Here is a 24,436-nt window from a genome sequence, read left to right as displayed (position 1 = left end):
TTTTTTATCGTTAGAAGTGACGTCAACGTTACACTCAATTGTCACGTGGAACAGTGTTATTGTCGAGTCATTGTTATTAACGCGTCGTGACGTGTACGCGTTGTTGCGTACGTTCACGATTATTGTAACAAAAATTAAATTTACTTAAAGCTACATCAATGATACTGAACGATAACCTTAATTAAGAAAACGAGGAAACTTTCTTTTAGAGAGTAACAAAGATTTATTTGTCACATAGGATGCGTTGCTTTTAGGTCACTTTTGGAGTCAGATGATATCTCTACTTTTATAAACGAAACGTTATACGATTACTTCTCGATAGTTTTTTAGAATGTAAATAACTTTCGTTTCGTTGAAAGAACTTTAAACGTCGTCAAATGGTGCGAAGTGACAACGTTTTCACCAAAATTACTTCGAACGTGTATCGTTGTAGTCAACTTTAGAGGCATAAGCGAGACGAGTTCTCTTTTGCTTGTCGTCGTTTATTGCGTACATATCTCTTTAATTATGCGAAAGATGAAACGACATTTCGTATGAAAGCTGCTTGCTCTGAAAAGAATAATCTAACGATACAAGAATATACAAAAGGTGGTAGTCATCCTTGTCCCTTTTAAGGAAACGGGGAATAAAGTATTACGCATTTTCTTCGCGAGGAGTAATTAACATTTGAAATGTTTTGAATTTCAAGCAGTTCTGTTCAAAAAACCCAGATGACTCGTTTTGTGCAAGTTACTATACATGTATTTAAAAAAAGGTCTCTTCGTCGTAGCATTTCTCTCTGGTATTTCATAAAACTTATTACAACCTTGACAAATTGCTTACTTATCTAATTTTAAGTGTCAGTTGTTGATTCGTGTCATTTTTCACTAGACAAATTCCAGATCCATGATTTACATACAAACACTGTATTGTTTCGACGAAGATAAAAATTAGCTTCAAAATCAAACTTCAATTTTTTAATTCATGTTTCTTTTTTTTTTTTTTACAGGGGCAAAAGTTTCATTACAAATGTCAATGTTGCGTCGACTTCGAATTTTCCGACACGATGATGTAAGCGGGAGAAAAGTCTTTACAAGTTCCCACGAACGAATTTCCGTTTTTGTTCACGCCATCTTCGAACGTGTCATCGGCGATCCCATCAACTGCTTTGCCATTTTTGACGGGATTGTTGCTGGCAAGACGCACGGAGTTCATTTTGTCGGAATTTATGGTTTCCTTCACGGCTGACTCTCGTGGTAAATTTATAACAATATTAGGCTGTTTCAAAAAGATCAAAAAAATTGTGAACGGGTGATTTAGGGGCATTCGATTAGTGCGTATGTCGAAAAAATACGAGATCGTTGAATAAAAAAGATCTATCGCGATCTATAACATTTTTCTACGCGCGTATTCGGATTTATATATCAGGATAAGTAAGCAACACGAGTCGGAGCTGTAAATCGCGCGAAAATGTTACAAATCAAGTAATTTTATATCGATTGACTATTTGCAGTGTTAATCTCGTGACAATCTATTATAAATAATTTCATAATACATATAAATCTGCCAGAAAAATGATTTACAAAAGTATGATAGCTTCAATTTACATTAGAAGGTAGCTTCAATTTACATCAACTATATTTCGTTTACTCTCGTTTTAATTAGTTCTTACGTCCTTACAGATTGCACAATAAGCTTGAGTTCGAAAGATGGTTTCAAGACTTCAAATCAGTAGTACCTTTTGCTTGTCGATATTTCAAATTAACTCAAAGGTATCGCATTTTTTACGAATTTTAATATTGTCCATCTTATAAATCGTTTTTTTATTATTAATTGCTTTTTGTATAGACGATTAAAATTTATTACATCCGGAAATGTCCGTTTAGGTCGAAAACGTTTGTGTAATTAATAACGAATGGTTGTCGTGACGTCAGAGGATATTAAAATTGTGTTTCCAAGACGAAGCAAGTTGTGTGCTTGCCCTTTGAGTTAGTTTCAGGTAATCAAAATGGTATTGCAATTGTACCTGTAAGTGTAGAACATTCTCAAACCCTATGGTCGCTGGCCTCGGTGTCAACGGTCTGGCCGAGTCATTAGGAACAAGTTGATGTTGCATATCACTTTGAATCTGATAAATCGAAGATCTCGATCGTCTTGGCATTTCTGCCGGAAGTACTCTACGTCTTCGTTTCGGTAACTTGCTACGAGCCTGCGAACAATATTTTCCAATGATCTATTTTTATAATTTTTCTTGTTTCTTACGTAACGCAACGTCTCGGAACTATAGTCATAATTTTAACCAGACAACCAGTCCTTATTATTATTATTATAAATATTTCGTAATATCGAAAGATTGTTTCTATTCCGTAACAGCAATAATTTGAAACGAATCTATCGAATTGTAAATTTGAACGCGCGATTCAATAATAACGATGAGTGCTCGACGTTGCAAATTCACAGAACGTAGTCGCTCGTTTGATAAATTAGACGTTTATTAAACGTACGTTTATCGTTTCGTATCCTTTCCGTACATTATATTTTAGCAAACCGTGGAAAAGAAATATCGAACTCTCTGTTTAAAAAAAAAGTGTGCCCACAAGAATGTACGAGAACGCAATAAAATTTGGAAATATATCCGTGACAGAAAGCGAGTGAATTTTCTCATTGATTATTATTTTGCGTCTCGTTTGGTTTTATTAATACTTTATTTACTCGTTTACCCGCGTGGCTTCATTATCCTCTTTGAAGGCACTTACGGATGCAATTTCAAAAAATCAAGGGAGAATATATGCGCAGCATACAAATTGCAGTCTTTAATTTTCACAGTATTTTCCGAAGAACTTTCGAAGTGCTTCCTCTCATACGAGAACTTCCGAAGTGCCTTAAGCTTACGAGTACCGAATTCCGCCCTAAGGGTTTCTTGGCTAAGGTTTCGGCCCACGTCGATGATCCGCAGATACCGTAAAATATTCTACTACCGATTAATTGGATACGAACGCGAGTCTATTATAGTTTCAAATATACACCCGAGCAGTTCGGACTTCGTATGGAAAATTGACACGAACGAAACTTCTTCTCGGGGAAAGTTTCAAATTGGCTACTGAAGAGACCAAAGTTTACATGTCGCGCCGGAATGAACTTCCGCTTCCGTGTCCTCGGTGGACACATATTCATTGTATACAATCTCGCGAAGTCTTAGCAACTTGATCCGATGAAAAAGAAAATCTTCACGTCGTTGCGAACTTTTTAACGTAATAAAACTTTAACGGCTATCATATATCGCGCAGTACGCTATTTATTGAATATTAAAAGTAGGTCATGAAAAAATTACCACTCGATCTGTGCGTTAAACGTTCGCAAAGATATCAAATGAAATGAAGCGCTGTGAAAGTCACGTTTATCGAAATCGAAGATTTATGTGTCTGCACTTGTTAAATTATTTTTAACTTCGCTAATACCTAGATAATAACAGAACAATATTACAATAGAAATATTATTACAGAAGTTCGGGCTACCAAAATTGTGCTTTAGAAGCATCTGACAAAGTTCATCAGCGTGTTTAGCAGATCATACATACAGGGTGTAAATTAATTTTGGATACGATTTTCGTAAATTGTTAGATTCCATCGAAAGAAACATGAAAGTTTAATTAAACATACACGATACGGTGTAAAAATATTCTCCAACATTAACAGTTAGACGAAGTCCCTCTATATTCTGCGGTTGATAATTCGTTCTGCATCAGAATCATAAAACGTAGATCTGTAACACAAATAAAAGGGATACACAGAGCTCCGTATGGTCATTCTACATCGGTAGAATTATGTTGTGCAGTCTCGACGTATATTGTGAGTCCGTTAGATATATTTGTGCCATGGTATCGCATTGTGAAGTCGCGAGATTGGAAATGATGACCCAGATTTGCTACGGAACTGAACTCTGTGTAGATTTCGTTCTTCGTAAAAAGTTTCGGTATTTTATGGATACACTTAACTTTATTAAAATACTCGCGGCACAAATGTGGAATACGTTGTATGTACGACACTCGTAGATAAGCCAGCCCACGGCAATGACGCGCATCAATGGTAGCAGACAGCTCGGTCTTCTTACAATGTGGGAGAGTGGATACAAAGTTATCGTGTTTGTTTATTTCTATTTGATCGAACGACTCTTCGGGTCATTTTATTTGCGAGTGTTCAACGTACCTGGTCTCTGCGTGAGGGCTTTACAAACACTCCGGCGAGTCTATGTTTGGGATCCAGCCAATCAGCGTGTCTACACAGAGCACTACCAGTATGATATCGAATTGTAAACCACGTGCATTCACACTGGTCGAAACCTTTCCAAACCTTTTCCGAGCAGAACGTTACGCGAGTTGATTAACTCACGACCGATGAGAATCTACCTTCCGATATAGGACTACCAATTGCAGCCTTAACAGTCGTATCTCAACGACCGGTAAATTAGTAAGAGACTCTATTAATTCTAGGACTCGGAGGCACAAAGAACGAATCAACAGTGTCCATATTTTTGCGCGATCTGATAAAATCATGTTGGGCACAATGTCATTCTTCTACACCCAATACTCAAGATGGTACACGAGTTTATTAACCATAACTCACACACACCGAGAAGTCGAGGGTTCCACCGCGTAATATGGAACTGCCAATTGCCACCATCACGGTCTTCAACGATTAGGAGATAGGAGACCCTCTCAAGACCCAGACGCTCAAATACCCTATAAATCCTGAGACTTGGGAGGGATCGGAGACGAATTAACAATGTTGATCTCTTTGTTTGGTCTGGTGTTAATACCAGTTTGGGCATAGTGAATAATTTATGATTTAACTTTCGATGTCGTTATCGGTCCAATTATCTTGTAATTCGATGAACCATTTTTAGGTCTACGAAGACCCAGTGATCGCAGCACGCATTTGCCTTGCGAATAATTCTTCGGGTCATGGTGGCTCCAGAGATACGGTTTCCATGATTCTGGGAACGAAATACACCCAATCAGCGTGTCCGTGTTAGGGTATGTAGGAACTATCGATACTGTACAGGGTTGCATGAATCCACACTCGTTGGAAGCCTTTTCGAACCCCTTTCATCTCTGCGGCACTGTGTACCATTTGATTAACCGTGAGTCACATGACAAGTCGAAATTCTACTCCCTGACACAGTAGTATAGTAGTTAACCTGAGAGAGTCTGGGGAATACTCAACCCTGTCATCCTCTTCGGTTGGGGTCCCGTGGTACCATTTAATCCATAATCAAATCCTCGTGTCACCCGATAGTCATTGTTTCCAATCGAGTTACCTCACAGTTCTTACGAGAATATCCGTGAAATATCTTCTCTGAATTTTCACGAAACTTTGTAGGGTCATGGAAAAGCTACAAGTAAGGGGTATGCAATTTGTTTAACCGCAGTAATTGAAGTTAATGGATTTGAATCCATCATAGGTAATGTGCATATGCGACTGTAAGAGAAAATGTTCAAGTCTGCAAATGTTTGGGGATTATTCTGATCAAAAATACATTGCGACGAAATCGATAAAGTTTAGAATATTGTTTCAAATGAAAAATGTTATACACACTAAATGTCGATTCGTCTTCGTTTATCGAGATGTATTCACAGTGTTCAGAATGATCACCAATTTCAGCAAGATCGTTGTCACCATTGCTAGCAGCAGTTTCAACGATATTATCAACCGTTCGCGTATATCAGATTTTTCATTTAAATGCACCCTCGATTTCATGTATCCCCATGAAGAGATAGCTTGAGGGATCGGGTCGTGCGACCGTGGGGTCGACTAAAGCGATAACTAAACGTATCTTTTCATATTTTGACAACGGCACTGAATCGACCCACTGCTTATGCGATATTTTTTTATTCGAAATCACCTCCCAAATATGCTCGGCGAAGTTGGTCGTTTTCGTCGCGGAACACCCTATATAAATACGACGCTTCTACTTTCGAATGACCTGCTAAACATGCTGGAAAATCCCTCTGGGATGCCATATTTTACGTTTTCAAGAAAGAAGGGAGAAATACTTTCTTGGAGATAAAATACAAACCTGAGTGTGAGAATAAAACATAGAGAAGTTACTGACAATGACGGGGACCGGAAGAGCGATGGCCAGAACCCCTGTAAGAGCGCACAGCCCTCCGATGAACATTCCCGGGAAAGTTTTCGGTGTCATATCTCCGTAGCCAACTGTCGTCATGGTAACCAAAGCCCACCAGAGACCATGTGGTATACTGTCGAAGTCATTATGCGGGTTATCCTACAGCCAAAGACAACATAACATTGTGTGGTGTGTGAAAAAAAACTGAACGGTATGGATGAATAAAGTTTTCACGCGCGTTCACCGTGAACGATATACGTTCGGGACAATATGGAAGGGATGATTGTTTGGGTTTGCGGTTAAATTACGAGCGAAGTATATATTCTGTAAGATTTCTGTACGAGTGTCACTTTTTGCAACGCTTTGCGCTTTCGTGAAATAACGGAGCAGAGTGCCAAACTCGGGGAAAAGATAAGAGTGGAAATGTAACCGATCAAATTTAAGCAGGATAGGTGACTGACCCCTATCCTGTATCAGAGTTCACTTCCCTCGTCCATAAACTGAGCTAATGCTCCGTCTCTATATTCCTAGGTCAACGACTAGGACCTAAATCCTGTACAATGTACACTTGCAACGAATTGAATAATCATTGGACAATAATTCAGGACGTCCAGGTCAATATTATTAATTTAGTCGTTGTTTTATATTTATTACACACGTTCCATTGGTATTGATATCTGAGGCTCATTCGTGTGCACAATATTCACGGATTCGCTCTTTCGTCATTACTATATTTAAATAAGAACGTGTGAACGAAGGAAACGATTATCGGTGCTGTTAAAATAGTCGTAGGAAATGTACGCTTGCTGCTTTTCGATAAGATATACAATGACCTATATTTTTCAGGAACAAATTTATTTAAAAGCATCCATAAATATATCAACGATATTCACAACAGTAAAGGGGAGCTCGAAACTCAATCTACGTCGAAATCTAATTTAATATACAGCGTGACCCATTTCAATCTATAAATGGACTTTTCCGAATAAGTATGTTAAACTAAGAAAATCGAAGGTGTGCGATTTATAGAATTTCAAGGGAGAGATTAAAATTTTCAAACGAAAAATTTGTAGATCTAACCATCATGGACACTTCAAGGTCAACGACTTTGTTTAACGGTGTCTTATTGTTAACCCAGACGGGAAGAGTACAGTGAGATAAATTTAACCGCACGAGGTATTCTATTATCTCATTGTATAACTTATAAATAAAACATAATTGAAGATCAAATAATATTTTTCATCCGCGATTAAATTTAATTTAAATCGTAGGAAATTTACGTTGATTCGTATAAGTAAATTTTGAACCATTACGGACTTTGAAAGAATTTATTCGAAAGCGTTTCACGTAATGTGGCAAAACGGATTAAATTTGTAATAATAGAAATCACTGGTATAGGTCTATAGTAACCTGTGGTTGCCTCGTTACTATTTGGTATGAAACTACGGATCGTAAAGGACCAAGTACTACAAAGTGGTACATGCAACACAATGAGCTTAAATTAGTTTAAATTGCAATTACATTTAATGGTAACGCGAATAGAGTACCTTAAGTCCCGATAGCTGTAAGAAAAACACAACGGGTCACGAAGACATAAATCGAAAACGTGAACGAACATTTGTTCCTAGAAGACTTCGTTTTCGAGTAGGTTGCAAATATTTGTCGAGTGCACGCCTACTTGACACGATGGAATGTTTTTCGATTTTTAAGCACAAAGACATATTGTGTCGGTTGTTTGTACGGAAATCTCCAGAAGCGTTGGACAAAATGGAGCAAAGAAAGCATTTTAACAGTTGAAAAATAAAAACGCGGAAACAGAGATGGATCGTGTGAACTTAACGCGAGAAGACAGTTTCGCGTACGATCGAGCGAACGATATTTGCAAGAACTAACCAAAAAGAGATCAAGTTTGTCGAAATATTGACTTTTCTTAAACGAAAGAACGAATATTTAAACGCACCGACACTGATCGTTAATAAATGACCGTATACTTATATACGATGAATTTTTAAGAGCGAAATTTTCGGTGCAAAACAATGCCTAAAGTAGAAAAAGATTTTCACGTGGCATTTTCAATTTCTTTCGACATGGAAAATCAGAGTTATCGCGTTTCTATCTAAAATTACATGTCACGTTATACACAGCGTTCGTAAATTCGTCGAGTGCTACGGTGACAGGGATTCAACTAGAAAATGGACGACGATATGTCAAAACTGTAAAATAAATTCTTTTGCATAAATTTTTCCTTGATAAAAATTCGATTCCGGTGTAACTGAATTCGTACAGAACGTAATTTTACTAATATCCACTAATATTTGTATATTGAGATATTTTAAATATTACGTACTTGCGATTGTACGACGATCATTTCATATTCGTCTTGTAATATTTACAAATTTGTCATACGTAACGTATCGCGTAAATTCATATACGGATCAATATTTGTTTCGAATAAAATGATCGAAATAGTCATTTTTCTGTATCTCTCGCATTGGAGTTAATCTTTTTCATTTGGCTACAACTACGACCGAATGCACCGGTAAACCCAAATTGAAGCAAAAAATATTGCCTGCGTTGCTTTAGTTTCATATTTATCTCTAATGAATGAATGACACTCGTCGAAATGTATACACACCTCTGGAAACTGATTAAAAACACGCATTTTAACTACTACGAAACTCTTAAAATAAGCGAATACAGCGTAGAGCAGTGGTTTTCAAACTTTGTCAAAGCTACCCCTCCCTAACAAAACAAAAAAAAAAAAAAAATAAAAAATTTCTACACCTGAAATATATATGCAAAAAATGTACGTTAGGTTCGTTTCAATTAATTCGAAATTAAATATCGTATCGCGGAGTTAACAACTACGTTCGTGAGAGTATATTTATATTTAAATTTCCCAATGGTACGACACGGCAACAAGATTAATAGACGTGAATCAATATTCATGTAGAAGTTTAGTTCATTTTGTACTTACGAACCAATTCGTACACAAAACGGTGAAAACGAAACGAGAAAAGTTATTTATATACAAGAAAAAGTATTATTTCCATCATTAGTTATTAACTATATATATAGCGCTACGAGAAAAGAACCAATGGACAAAGTTATACCGAAACGTGTTACTTCTGTAAATAAGAAAGGAAAGTAATTGCATCTTTCGTAAAACGGTTTCTCGAATAAAACACAGTTTATTACTATTCGACCTCTATTCTAGATCCTCTTTGAGCTGTTTCTCTAAATAACTATACAAAGTGTATTCAAATTTAAATTAAAAAAATTCTCAAATACGCGCATTTCCTTATCCACGAAACACGTGTACGATATTACGAGTAAAACAAAGTGTAATTACATAGTTTTGAGTTTCTTTGAGTTAGTTCCGAGTTTACTTTTCGATTTTAGAACTGACCGAAACGCTTCGTAAATTAATTCGAAAAAGTAACGAAACGTCTATGAACCGGTAGCGTAAATCTATCGTACGGTTTCTATTCGTTTCCAAAAGAAACTTACTTGAAGACGTTCCGCGTAGAAGATCAGACTGGCGAAGACAACGATCCCCAAAACGAGAAAGAAGACCAGCAACGCCAGTTCCTTGGCCGACGCCTTGAAGGTATGAATCAGGATCCTAAGCCCCGGAGAATGCCTCGTCAGCTTGAAGAGCCGCAGGACTCGGGCTATCGACAGGACCTCCAGATACAGGCTAGACTCTGTCAGGAACTCGGTGTAGAAGCTCAACGTTGCTGCCAGGTCGATCGCGTTCACCGGCGACACGGCGAATCGCTTCAAACTCGGACTCACCTGTAATCGAATCCGTCAGCGAACTTGGTTCGAGCACTGGGTCTCGATAGCAACTGACTTTCAAAACGAGAAGTTACCCGAAAAGAACCGTCCTGAGCGTCGAACGTCACTCGACGTGATTACGAATTTTTTATAAGCGCGTTTTTCGACGCGAATATATATATACATTTTTTTTTCCGCTTTGAACAACCGTCGATGCGAAAAGGGCACCTTTTCGGGTCAACGTTTTCTCTTTGTTCCACGAAAATTCGCGCTAGCTCGCGTTTTGAATCATCCGTTACGCTGCATTCGTAAGTAACTGTTATCTGGGGTGTATTATAAAACAATTCGCGCGTGAATTAAACAGCGATGAGCAAGAAATTCGACAGCTGGTCAATTCGATCGGAAACCTTTCGCCGTTAAACAGTGATTACGTTTAGCGTCGTTGGTAATTAATAGAATCCGTGGAAACGTACGGTATAGTAAATAACGCGCGGTCTCTTTAACTCTGTACAATTTGATTCTGTTTTACGGATCGATGTACACGATTCTACAATTGTTTCGTCGATATCGAACACGTACTCGTTTACTCGATCTGTTTTTCCACGTGTCTTAAAATAACGAAAGAGTCTTTGGTTAAATTCGCTAAAAATATATGCCATTGGTGACAGTTGAGAATGATCGACCAAGGGATCTCGGTACGTTTGTTTGGAATATATTCTCGTTTCACAGGGTCTGTAAAAATGTTATTGTTCGTATAACTTGCTACGTTTAGATTTGTAAATAACCTGTGACAGAAGTAGATAAAGTTTTTTATACTTCATCGGCGCTGTTCGAATTTTTCGTACCCACGCACGTTGAAAAATCAATACATAAAATCGGTACAATTCCTAAACTGTACGCTAAATATAAATTTCACGAACAGTCTAGGAAAAATCGTCAAATTGTTATTACGTGGTCGATCAAGCGAAACCACGAAGTGACGCCATTTTGAATCAACGTGGTATTAAAGCTAGTATTCTCACAGATAAATGTTTCTATAATACAATTTTTTAACGCGATTTAGTCCTTACGAAAAAAGGTATTATTATGGTGCTAATGCAATTAACAGCATTGTAGCTTGATCCGGGTGTCAGATAACACACCGATAGTGTTGTGTGTTTTATAATTATCATTTATTTAAAGTACCGATGGGAGCTGACGAGGACTGTCCCGGAGGTACCATGAGTTTAAAGAGAACGCGTCTGAATTTCATCTGTAGACTGCGATTCTTTATGCTCGGCTCGGTAGTTATGCGTAAGTTAGAATCCGCAAAATGAACATCAGCCAGTATATGACACTCCTTGTAGACCTAATTTACTGATTGTTATCCATATGAATTACAAAAGAGGTTCAAGATCACTCTAATTCCAAATAAATTTTCTTCGTGTCGCGAAAGTTTTACATTTATCTTCGGGTAAATCCTTTCAGATACAAAGATAACGCACACACCATGATATTTTTAAGTCAATAATTTGTTAACACATAATACACGTATTCACGCTTACTGTTTCATGTGTATGGTTATTGATACAGTGACCTTTCGCAATATATTTCACACCACACAGTTACAATTTCTTCAAACTTTCAGAAATCTGAATTCCAAGTCTGATAGGTTTAAATTTAACTTCACGGAACGTATAAATATCCTGTGTTCTTTCATTATTGCTAACAGAACCTCTATCTTGTACGAATTGTATATCTCGAAGAATGAATAAAATCGGGCAAGTATGGTAAAAATAGGTACAGTCGAAACTTGTACAGGGAGTTCTTGTAGAAAATCAAGTAAAAAAAGAATTTGATATTCTTCAACCGGGATGCATTTTCTTCTTGGTTGTATTGCAGTGTGCGTTCAATGTATATCCAGCATGTATCTTCCGTGAATGTTAAAAAAAGAATACTAAGAACTTTCGAGTAAAAGTTTGTACGATGTACTGGGGTATTCGTTTAAGTTTCTTTACATGTTTCTGTACGTAATTTGACAGAGTAATTCCTTCGTCTAAAAGTTTCATGTTCGCAGTCCTAATTTGTCACTTGCGGCAGCCCGCATTTAAATCGGCCTACCGGGAAATTGCCTGGCCGCAAGGTGTACCAATTCACCTTTGTTAATAACTTGGGTCAAAATGAGTTAGGTAGTTCGCTAACTTCCTACATGCACAAAAATGTGTTTTATCCAAACGCTATGGTAGTGGTTTCCAAAGCTTTTTGAAGCCCTCCCTTCTCCCCCCTCTCCCTAAAGAAAAGAGAGAATTTCTATGCCTGGAATTTAGACGGAAAGAATTTTTATTGTGTTCGGTTGAATCGAAATTAACTTATTTTCATCGCGTTTCGTCCATTCAGTGTTTGAACGTGAAAAATTATTTAAAGATAGCCTCTAGCCGAATTAAATGCTCGAGAAACGCCCCTGCTGAATATAATATTATATTTACTACGCTGTATGTTACAAATAACGTGATACGAAATAAAAGATCACGAAGATTGTGCAAACATTTATAATCGAATTTCTGAATAATACAACCGAGCAATATCGTCGTAAAAGTGGTAGACGACACATGGATCGACATCGATTAGAATTTTACTTCGTTCGAAAGAAACGAAAATGTTATCGATACGAATAACGAGTTACGTTATCTACATTTTTCCACACTGTGAGTTTTCTTTCTTTTCCCTTTGGATTATAAGACGCTGTCCCTACGGGTCGAATCCCCTACTTTATGAAATACTCGGCTACGATATTACGTTCGGAGAGGTTGATTTTCACATTTATGGTACTTGTTGTTTCGCTATATAACCATGCGAAATACTAAAATTGTTTCCTCGTTGTAAAATTTTGGGTCGAAGAATATAATTCGGTCGATTTGGAATCGTTTGTTTCCTTCGATCGATTATGAGCAACTCCTATGAATAACAATACTCGATGAGAAATTTTCGATGTCGGCTATAGACGCTTGGGGTTGCCGCTTCCAGGATGGGACCCTTACAAGGCCGGATGAAACACCCATCAAAGTGGAACTCACTGTCAGATCAGGTAGACTGGTCTGCGGGTATTGGTGCGTAGTAAGCGAAGATAACTGGAATCGGAGATCTGACAACTTTGGCCTTAGCTAATCGAACCTAAATCCTAACCGTCTGTCTTCTTTTCCGAGGGTAGGGGTCCGATACTGTACGGATCGTGAACTCACTTTGTCACGACGAGGCACTTATAATCCTCTCTGTTCTTAACCTAAACCTTATCCACTGTACAAATTAGTGTAAAATCCGCTCGACGAGCAGAATCTTTACGGATTCGAAGACATCGTAACCTGGTATGAGACCTAGATTTGCAATAGACACCTGCACGGCTGAGATCTAACTTTTGGAACAGTCGAACGCAGGAAGTAGAGTAAACAGAGGTATTGACTAGTAGTTTATAATCGATCGCGAGTAGTTAATGATCGATGAAGGTTGTAGTGTGGTAGTCGAGTACCGAGAGGTACCGATGTATCTCTAGAAGGTGTTTATATCGTCTTCTCGGGCTTTATGTAGCTGAAAAATTAGGTAACACGGTACTCGTTGGAAAACTTCAACCAGCAGGATTTTCACGATCAAGTTGGCCACCCTCTGTAAAAAGGCAACCAGATGTTCGAAAAGAGGGAGTCGTACTATTAATCACGAGACTAATTGTAAGACGTGATGCGACACCATTGGTGTATTTACGTTTAATATCAAACCGCCTCAAGTAATGCCTTCCAACGATTTAAGACTTTTCGAGATACAAGACTTTTACTTCTTCGCAGAAGTTCACGAAGAGAGGCTGTTAAGAATCCACAGAGATAAAATGTCCAATTCTGAACACAATCGTAATATTTGTCTCGCATTACGCTCAAGTGTCTAATTAATACGTCATGGTGATATTTTCGGGGAAACTTTTCCGTATGTATTAGAAATGTCGTATCATTGTACAGGTTAACAATTTATTATGCTTTACTAACGTTGCACCGAGTAGGCAAATAAAATTGAGACGGACAATTGTTGCCTCTGATGCAACCAACGAGCTGTTTCGAACGTCAAAGAGCTGCGATGTTTCGTTCTTTGTTCGTTAACTTATACATTGATACGATATATTTTAGTTATATCGCTTAGAATATATTTTAATCAGCGAAACGTGGTGGAAACTTTCGAGCGACGGTGTACGCGTCAGTAATCATTCGGCGTTAGTTATTAAACAGTCCCGGTGTGCACGAGCTGTCAAAGCACGGGTGTGGGAGTGTCGTTGCAACAATAATGAAACGCTTTAATACGTACCAAGCAACGAAGAGTAATCTCCAGAGTGAACCATGCATTGCACGCGTGTTCGAGATAAAAGAGTACGGGATAGGAGTCGACGTCATCTTCGTTCCAATTCGATTCCGATCGCAATAATTCCCCATATTGTTGATTGTTGCCCGACCGTTCCAGTGTCCTGTGACTCTTCAGGCAAAAACAAAGTACCGACAGACAAATGAAAAGTATCGAGACACAGGCTATGCATTTCGCCGTGACGGAGGAGTACGGTTCGTCGAAGAGTGCCCAGATCCTTGGTCGGAGTTTCTGCCATTTTGACAGGGTACCTCTGTTGTACTCCTCTTCGAAGCCGTAGAGTCGCGCGATTTCCTCCTCGCTCAGTTTCTCTCGTTCTACGTCCAGCTTGTCGAGAATCGCGAGCGTGGCCTGTGTGTCCCTATGAATACTGTAAGTGCTCCAACAGCATGGCTCTACCTGCAATGTTGACGTTCGTTGTACATACACGTACGGTGTCAAAGATCTTTTTCTAGGTCCAAGTTGCGCAACGATAACAAAAATTCTAGATCTGCGCGCGAGATGTGCTTTTATCGGTGGAAAGGACGATATTCTTTCGTCCAACATCTGTTACGTTGTCACTCGAGTAAAGTTTATCTAACGTATACTTTCGTAGAGGCGATTAATCGGTCGAGTAGTTTTCCAGCTGTAGAGAACTTGGATCAAACTTAGCGCCGAGAACAAGAGTTTCATAGTTTAATTAGCTTCGAACGAAATTTCAACGATCTTAAATTTTTGCCATTAGGTGGTTACTTTTAGAATCTTTCGCTCGGGGGTAAGTTTGATCCAAGTTCTCTATAAGTAGGAGAGTGTATTATATTTCATGTGATAAAGACGGCTACGATAACACTTTCATTTCGATAAGTATTAGGTTGTTCGGAAAGTTATTTCGTTTTCCAAAATGGAGAATATATAATTTAATGAAACGTTTATACACTCTAAAAAAATTGTGTTTCATTTTCACCATAAAAAAAAGACGAAATAACTTTCCGAACAACCCAATAATTAGTATTCTGTAGCAAATAAACGAACACGCACGACTCACTGTTGCTACAATATTTATTTAATTGCACACGCGCAATCTCTTTTCATTTTAATCTCTTTAACTTGCATTTTCCTTAACGTTGTATTAATCATAATTTAATCTCTCGAGGGTTTAGCAAAGATTAAGAAGAATAATATTTTGTCAGTTTGCGTTATCCTTGTAAGGAAAATTCATGTTATACGGAGTTCTCTTCCTAAAATATTGGAAGGTCTTGTATAATGAATCAAATTCGCATCGGATGAATCCGTGAATTTATCATCCACGCTGTTTTATTATAAAAATTTTCTCAAGGGATCTCATTATTTTTGTCAACGTCGATACCTACCTAAAAGAAGATGTTTGTTAAATCGTGATTAATTCCCAGTAATCGTTAAGATAAATTGCTCGCTGATGCAATTCCTTCAACAGTTATTAGCGAACAATTACCAAATTGTAACGTTGCCATAAGTGGAACACGCAAAAGCTTTCGTGAATCGCGCAAAAAACGAAGAAAAGATAAAGTAGAAAAGGCTAATTGGTATTGATTAAGATTAATTAGTTGCGGAAATGGTCAAATGGAAGAAACGAGATTCAATATACTTACGTGTCCCTGCGCTAATTAATAATTTCTAATGAAAAATAGCGTGCACGTTGTAATATTCACATTTATGAAATATCCAAACATCGGTAACAATCACGATTTAGAATAAAAGTTCTATTTATTTTTGCTACTTTTTCGTTCCTTTTCGAATTTTTATAGTCTTTTGGCTAAGTATTAGGTCCAGCGAAAGAAAATGATTTAGAAAAAGATATTTTATTTAATTTAGTCCCTAATTTCAATATCTAGAGAATTATACGTCCAATAGAGATCTTGTATGAAAATTAACGAACAATTCGAGGAAAGATTGGAATATCTGTTCTGCAAATGGCACGAGTAGCAGCATAAAGTCCATCCGAATTCGAAATCAAAGGTAACAATATGACTTTGTGTAATTGAACCTGTCGTCAAACAAACATTTCTAACCTGTTGACTGAGTAGCGGTTACATGGTTTGTGCATTTGGAATGAGACATTTTCTACAGTATCAAAGCACAAGCGTATTCGCGACTCAAGCCAGAAAATTGATAGACAAACAACATTAATTACGCGGTCGTTATTACGTTACGAAATAATTTATCAATGTTTTAAATCGATGAAAAAATGATGTTTCACGTAACTAAATTACGATCGATAAAGCGCTAAAAGCTTTAAAACTTCCACTTCTGTAACACTACTATCTACCTTCCAATTTGTTACCACCTTCTAAAATGATTCAGAGCATTCTTAGAACTATTTTTACAAAAACTGTTAAATTGTTAAGTTGCTTTTATAAAATCGTACGAATAAGATAAAACAATTCTAAGTATATTCGAACGAATAAAAGCTATTCAAGAATAATAATAATTTCGATTGAGAATTAAACCCTCACTAGTATTACACAACTACCGAAATATCATTTTTTTTTTTTTTATCGACTTACAGTTGTATCTCCAAAATTATTTACCCTTCGCACCAAGAGTTAAATTTTGCTTCTCATTCGAAGTCTTCTAATTAAATATTATCTAATGTAAATGTAATTATGACACTTGATAGAAACCTGATTAGAGTCCAAGCCCCAAAATTCTAGCTCCTCCTCGAAAAGCGGTCCGCACACATCTGTTGGGTAATGAAGTTTCCCCGTACGGTAGTAATTCAACACCTGGGCAAAAACACCTGGATGACGGTCGTAAAAGTATTCGTTTAAAACAGGGTCGTAATTGACTAGAGCTTCTGTCAAACGCGAGAGTCTCGTGGCCGGTATTTTCTTCAAAGTCGACTTGTACGTTTCGTGTCGTACACCGCCAACATTTAGGATCACTCTGTCGTTCCATCTGCCATCATCCAGTTTCCTCATTCTCCTGGATTCTTTTGGATTGCATGGTAGAAGGAAATGCTCCAGCGCAATGAAACTTCTCGGGCGATTTTTTATGTCACGCGCCGGGACGATAAGAACTGTGAAATGAAAATTAATGGCTTGGATGGAGACGACAATGGATCAGTTACTAATCTTACGTCTCCAATATGGAATTCTGGATACGCTATGAAATACGTGCAAAATTTTTAGCCCGACGAAAGCGAAGAAGAAGTGAATTTTATAAACATTTTACGACTATCTACGTTACGGGTCAGTTGTGACGTGGTAACGCAGCGCTGATAATTTTTTCGTTCAAAGAGTGATACGAATAAATCATTCGCGGAGAAACTAATCCAGAAATCTCGTATGAATATATGTCGCATAAAATTGAGTAAAGAGCAAAGCGAATGGAAATAAAATAGAGCGATCAGTGATTGGATTTATGGTTAATCGAATTCTTTCTTTGCAACTTGTATAAAAATGTACTAATTAAGTTAATTCGAAATGTCTCGAATACATTTACAAACAAGCCCGATAAATAAATGAAGCTGACGAAGAATGGCTCTTAAAAAGTTGCGAACTTTGGTCTTAATATAATTAATCTTTAATAAGCGTTCTTAAATATATGTTCGCTATATCTACTTGTCCCCATTCTAGATTCGTTATCTCGCCATTGTTTTTTGTTTCTTTTATGTAGTACGTTTTACGTAAGACATCAAGATCCGAGGAGGGTCCAGATCCTATTGAGATAATAAAGGTCGAAACGTTATCACGTTTACTCTTTGTGTATCACATTGCCGATAAAAAGAAGAGAAGCCGCTAGTGGAAATCTTGTGTTTGATGTTTATGTATATTCATCGTTAATGCATCGTTTCATCGATGCAATAAAATTAACCGGTCCATTAAATTTACGTAATAGAAATAGAATTTCTCACATAGACGAGTAGAATAAAAGAAAAAAACAAAAAATTTATCCGACGATATTATTAGACGTAAACCTATATACATATGTATTTACAATTTTACATTTTAGTCGGGATATACGGGTCCCTTGAGATTATTCATATTTTGATGATGTAGCCATCAAGGGTTGATTGTTATTTTCTTTCTTTGCTCATGAAGTGGCTCTCGGTAACAAGACAACGTGACTCGACAACAATGTTGAAGGAGCTCTCAGTAGCAGAACATTACTTTCACAACACCCTGCCTAGCTTTACACCTCTTCTCATAATCTGGGTCATTTTCTACCGCCCATAATTTACGTAATTGCTCTAATACTTTTACCGAGGATGTCTGCAGCGAGTTCTCTTTCTAAATTACCTTCATAGGCTATAAATTTACTCTCGATGCTTTGTTCCGTCAATTCTGGACCATCACGATTCTTAAATACACTTGTCATGGAATTGCAACAGTTCCTCGACCTCTTCGTCGTTAATATCCTTCGACTCGCTTAAACATCATTGTTCATCGATACTATATCGTTACATATTTCGGATCAAGTGCTTTGCTTTCTTCAGTCACTTCGTTCTACATTGTTTTCACGTTATCCGTGGCACTCACAATATTACAGTCTTCTTCAAATTACTCGATGGATTGTACGTTACGGTAAACCGAGAAGTGCCAGGGAATATACTTGTCCCGTTCAAGCACATTTTTGTTTTATCGAGGTGCACTGAAACGTAACTATAGCCAAACAGCGTTGAATAGGGTAGCGTTAAGTGGGGTCTTGCTGCATTTCCATTATCGGAAAATTCGCTTAAACGAACATTCGCGCCATCGTTTAGAATCATTTGTCCGCTTCAGCTGTATTTCTTTTTTCACATAGGTGAGAATCTTTCGGAAAAAGTTATGACCGATAGCGAATTGCAATTTTGCAATGTTTCGTGATCGTTTGTCAGGGATATTTATTACCAATGACGATAACGTACAAGGTGCCCCGTGATGACGTATTACTATCGAAGAGTCGGTGAACGATTGTCCAAAAATAAATGGAAGATAAAAAGTTGAATTGCTTCGATTCAGCTTCGTTTTTTCGAAAAATACACGGATAACTCGTGCAACTGATCGCAAGTTACGAGTGAACGGATTTACGAACTTGTGCAACATCAGAAAATATTACAAGTTCTCTTCATACATTTATTTACAATACTTTAATTTACGTACCTATTAACTCTGCTGAAACGTCCTTGTTTACGACACGTACAAAGCTTTAAAATACACTTGAATAAAATTATTGTATAGCTGTCGTATCAATGGCATAATTAAAAATTTCAAGTACTCAATCAAAACCCATTTTTACGGAACGAAATGTTTCCAATATTTCTAAAGTCAAAATTCTTCAGTTTATAGACTACCGAGTACAATCGTAAGAAGTCGATAACAATACTTGATGTTGATGTACATTTAAACGTGTCGGTAATGTTCACTGTCTAAATATCTTTGAAATATCTACGGAGTTCTGTGATCAAAGATGATCGAACAAACGATCCAACCTTTTAGTTACTCAAAGGCTTGCGCGATTTCTTTTTTTAACGGTAACAAATGTCTAGAATCCTGGATGTAAACTATTCTCTCAATGAGTCTCTATAAATGACGAAAATAGACGTCTATATCAAGATTCGTTTATTCGACACTGAAGGTGACTTGTGTACCATCGCGTTTTGATAGACATAATCGTGCATCATTATGTAAAACTGATTCACGCACTGAATTATTGAGAAAAAGAGAATACACAGTTTCAAACAATATTCCATCTATTTCAAACATTTCCATCTAGAGAATTTTCATAAATATTTTCGTAAATGAATATTTTCACAAATAATTCGGAACACACTTCGGTCTTTATATTAAACGAACACTTTTTCATACGTGCATAAATGTTTTGCTCGAATTTCAGATGAAAATTATAATTGTATTTAGATTTCGACACGTTACCGCTCTTATCGATTCTTAGCGATCTCTCTGCGCGAATTTCTTCGAGGAAGCGAAATTTGTTAATACAAACTGTTGCTTAAAAACGCAACGCTCTCGTTTATTCCCAAAACAATATCAAACTAAAAACATCTAGATAATTAATAACCAGAATTATTTTTCTAAAGAATATTTACTATCCGTAATTTTCATTTTATATTTTATCCAAGTAATGACTTTTTAACACGAGAAAGGTAAATTTTCAGTTAAAGAACCATGCGCGTAGAAGAAACTTTGGTTCAGAAAGATGAACGGTTGACTTTGAACTTTTGAACCACAGTCTACACGTCGGATAATATAACATTAGAGATATTTGATCAGATATTTGAATCGTTCTGATAAATCAAACTTCGTTTCGCACGTGTTAAAAATATTAAGAAACGAACAAATGTTCTCAAAGGACGATGTAACTTACTGGCTGTACGTCGTCAACAATGTCCTCGTGCTTCGATCAATTTTACGATCTTCCTGAACGTGTAATTTGCACCAAGACTCTTCCTGGCGGGGCAAAGACGATCCAGAAGAACGTTCACTTCGCGCTTGGAGTCCACGAGGCGATTCACTATCGAAGAGAGTAGAAATGAGTCTTCGTGGTTGGTCGAAGGCGATAGGTGCCTCGAAGGGGAATAAGCTGCGCCGAGTACGTGGTTTCCAGTTCTATAAATTCAACGGTGTTTATTTACGTGGCGCGCCGCGAACGTTCAAGTTAACAGGGGGTCACGAAAAAACGTGCGCAATCGCTTCGTCTGGGAAACGTGAAAGTCGTTCACCTATTCGTCTGTGTTTAAAATTAGTCGAAACTTAATGAAACGATCGGACACCTCACTCGCGATACGTTTTCATTGATACGATTCATTACGTAGCATTAGTGTCGCGTCCTAAGAAACGATGGTATAAAAGAGTCGGGCAAAAACATCCGTACGTTTTTTAAAAAGCAATGATTCAGCGAAACGAAACCTGGGAAAAATTTGATGTTTCTCGAATCTTGGCGAATCTCCTTGTTTCCGAGAACGAAGAACATAACTTTCGCTCTGTTGAAAAGAACGTATTCCATTCGAACTCCGACCAACGTTATTGATTCTTCACGGATTGAATCAGAATTTTTGAAATTCCAAATTTAGTAAGATACGAAATAATTACTTCGATGTAGCAACGTTTCTCTATTTCGAGAACACGAACGTAAAGTATTTTTATTCTTAATTGTATTTCTTCGAGATGTACGAGTATTTTGTATTATAGAAAATTCTACGAAAGGACAAGTAATCGAATATTTATGAATAAATGGTACGATTCATTCAGGAAGTCGGCAAAGAATCTGTGAGAAAACGTTTCATCTTTTCTTGCAGGACCGTTTGAATAATGGCGGTAAAAATATCTGTCTGCCCTCGGTGTCGTACTCGGAAAGTTCGTGAATCTAAAAAGCACGTCGATAACGAAAACTCGCGAGGTCGGTACAACAGAAACGCGTCGAAGCCGTAGAGCAGCTGACCTCTGTGAAAGAAATGTTCTACTACGGAGGTTATCGGTCGAAATCGGAGACCGGATGATCATAGCAGTCGTGATGATACGCGAATCGTTTGTAGAAAAAGAAAAATCGATTTTTCGATTCTCGAAGGGAATTGTACGAATTCGAAAAAATGTTATCCAAGCTACACGTGCGAAGAAAATTTCGCATAATTGAAAAATGAAGTATGGATGTATTTGATGCTTCGTTCGGTAAACGTTAGATCAGGCTATCCGTACTATAGGTAATGTAATTTCGAGAAATGAACGGACGAAGGAAATTTAATTCCGCTGCGTAAAAATGATGGTCCTCGGGAATATCTAGATACGAAAGAGACTTTGTTAAGAGGGAATGTAATATATTCGTCGATTGTATCTTACGGTGCGACAATCGGGGTGGTTTCTGGTGGCGTCTGGTTCAGATCGCTAGCTATATCATGCGACGTTTTTCCTCTGTAGGCGTGCACGTCTGCTTCTCGTGTAGGCGTCGATGCTTTAACAGCCACCGCTGGTTGATGACGCAGAACACGGTCTTTTCTATCCTACCGTGGTATCCTGTGACCATTACTCCCTTTTTAGATCGTCGGACCGCCAGCTCGTCTGTAGGCAGCGTGTAATGTTTTCTGTACCTTTTGTTAAGCACGATGACGTTCATTGATTGCTGGTAGTGCAAACGTCTTTCTTTCTCGAAGGTCGGATCAATTACGATCTAAGCCGTAAAATTCTTGTTGCAGTTCTTTTCTCCTCGTTATCGTTGAAAATCGAGATCACGAAGTCGAAGAAATTCTTACCGAATATCGTAACTAAAATTTGTTCTTTAAAGCGAAATTCGATATCGGGAATGTCTTTCCGTTTTAATTCTGCTGAAATATATTCTCGAATTTACCATTTCTGGTGGGTTCTTATCTTTCGAATAACGTACCGAATGCATTTTTTACAATTCGTATTTTTATCTCGAGTTACGTATTTCTCGCTTCACGAGCGGAGAATATTATTCGATATCGTATCGATTAACGATAGACTTCGATTTGTAGAAATTTAAGAACTTTCGTTACTAATTATATCGTTACAACCTGAGCGAAATCAATTGACCTCTCGAGGTCATTCGGGGCTTACTCTCACCGCACCGTTTGGTTATCCCACCACTCTACGTAAAAGTAGAAGTTGTGCCTGGCTTGATTCGCTGTGGTTACAGGAGGGGAGGGAGGTCTTGAGTGGCCATTCAATTCCGTCCGGAGTATAATTAGTATAAATTTTTGAAATCAATTTAGCCTCGAATCAAGCTCTATTAACGCTTTCGGTCCGAGTATCGACAAATCGAATTTGATTTCTCGTCCCATCGAATTTTACCGTAAAAAGTTGGATATTCAATTCAAGAAAAAAACCGAACTTCATTTTCGTACGTCTTGTATACCTCCGACCAAAAATAAAACGGTTTCCGTAATATTGTTTCTTCGTTGAAACCAAAAGGTACTTGAAAGCTACATTTCGCGAAGTACGAAATTGTGAAAATATTACAAACTCTTCTTGTCTCGTTCAAAAAATGATAGCAAGAGAGTACAACTTGTTATTACAACATCATAAGCGTACGCTTGTGCGATAACCTGACGTTCCAACATTCAATCTTGGCGATCTAATATCCGAATCACTCGAAATATATTCCTCTCCTTCGCGCGTGTTACGAACATTCGGTAATAACGAACATTTCGAAATAAACGAACCCCGAGAAAAATTACTTCACAAATTACTACTTCTCGAGGAACCAACGACTCTTACCAGCCAAGTATCGAGCTCGCGAGCAATATCCGAGTTCTCGTTAACCCGAACTTCACGAGCAATCATTTTCGTCGATAATTCTAGAATAATTCTATCGATAATTATTATACGTTGGTAAATAGCTGACGTATCGGTGTAAAGTTCCGAAATCGTGTTCCGGTAGCGAGTGCCACGTCCGTCGAGGTTTGCATTCCTCCTCCGCCCTCTCTTGGCTTGGTCGTCGATGAAGCGTAAATACTTTTAGACTGCGGAGCAAATTCCCTTGGACAATGGCTGCTACCTAAAGACTACCGAAATATTGGCAGCGCGAACGATCCAGGGCGCGTAAGCACGAAAGGAACGCAAACAGGGAGTCGCGAACCCCTTTTGTCTTCCACCCCTCGTGATTCGGCCGGCTCTAACGGCTACTGCGATCGCTTGTCTCAATTTCTTCCACGCATCCACCATCACCACCATCAATTCATCCCTTCCCTAATCCGAAAGTCTCTCCTACGGACAGTGTTCACCCTCGTTGCAGCGATCAGCCTTCGAGCACCTACGTCCCCTTTTTCCACCCTACGACCTTCGACGAGAACACTCGGAACAGTGAGTCTCGTTGTCATAGGGGTTGGAACGATACACATTGAAATTTTTCTTTCGCGAGTCCGTCGGTACGGTTGAACACTGTATCCGGTATTTGGTAACGAAACACTCTTGTCGAGGGTGGTTATTTGTTCATTTCGTACAGTTGTGTATTTTACTTCGGCAAAATACAGATCGATCGAAAAGTTTGTTCGAGTCGTTCGTTCGTTCTGAATGTCCGTTGTTTCGTTGGTAAGCGTTACGCGAACAGGTAATTCGAAGTAGTTAAAAAATTGTCGCGATATTGTTAGTCGAATGGTTGATTCTAGAATGGAGCAAATCCAGAGATTTTTTGGGGTATTCTTTATTTAATTTTTCACAGCTGTGGTTCGAACGGGAGCGAATTTTTCGAAGAGATTATCGAAGATTAT

General features: G+C 37.9%; 2 protein-coding genes across 2 annotated transcripts in view; both read right to left on the bottom strand.

Annotated features, from left to right (window-relative positions):
* Positions 1-20,676, bottom strand: part of LOC143147588 (potassium voltage-gated channel protein Shaw) — a 76,604-nt gene extending 55,928 nt beyond the window's left edge. The window contains exon 1 of the mRNA XM_076312950.1: positions 20,581-20,676. The gene's annotated coding sequence lies outside the window, so the exon portion shown is untranslated. The remainder of the gene's footprint in view (positions 1-20,580) is intronic.
* LOC143147587 (potassium voltage-gated channel protein Shaw) lies at positions 941-20,716 on the bottom strand. Its single transcript, XM_076312949.1, has 7 exons — positions 20,581-20,716; positions 16,899-17,293; positions 14,206-14,658; positions 9,616-9,903; positions 6,055-6,264; positions 2,006-2,188; positions 941-1,257 (listed from the first exon to the last, which is right to left on the bottom strand). Exons 2-7 carry the CDS (start codon positions 17,193-17,195, stop codon positions 1,012-1,014), a joined length of 1,677 nt encoding a protein of 558 aa, XP_076169064.1. The 5' UTR covers positions 17,196-17,293; positions 20,581-20,716; the 3' UTR covers positions 941-1,011.
* Positions 20,717-24,436: the final 3,720 nt, after the last annotated feature.

The sequence above is a fragment of the Ptiloglossa arizonensis genome, chromosome 5 (assembly GCF_051014685.1).
Source record: "Ptiloglossa arizonensis isolate GNS036 chromosome 5, iyPtiAriz1_principal, whole genome shotgun sequence".
Lineage (NCBI taxonomy): Eukaryota > Metazoa > Arthropoda > Insecta > Hymenoptera > Colletidae > Ptiloglossa > Ptiloglossa arizonensis.
The sequence above is the reverse complement of the archived record's forward strand: the minus strand, read 5'-3'. Positions and strand labels throughout refer to the sequence as shown.

Excerpts from the sequence above, each read along its gene's own strand:
- LOC143147587 (XM_076312949.1), bottom strand. The coding sequence starts at position 17,195 with ATGAGGAAACTGGATGATGGCAGATGGAACGACAGAGTGATCCTAAAT. Across the intron at positions 2,189-6,054 it reads TGTTTTATTCTCACACTCAG|GCTCGTAGCAAGTTACCGAA; the intron begins GTTTGTATTTTA and ends TATTGTTCGCAG. Across the intron at positions 1,258-2,005 it reads AGAATGTTCTACACTTACAG|CCTAATATTGTTATAAATTT; the intron begins GTACAATTGCAA and ends TTTTTGAAACAG.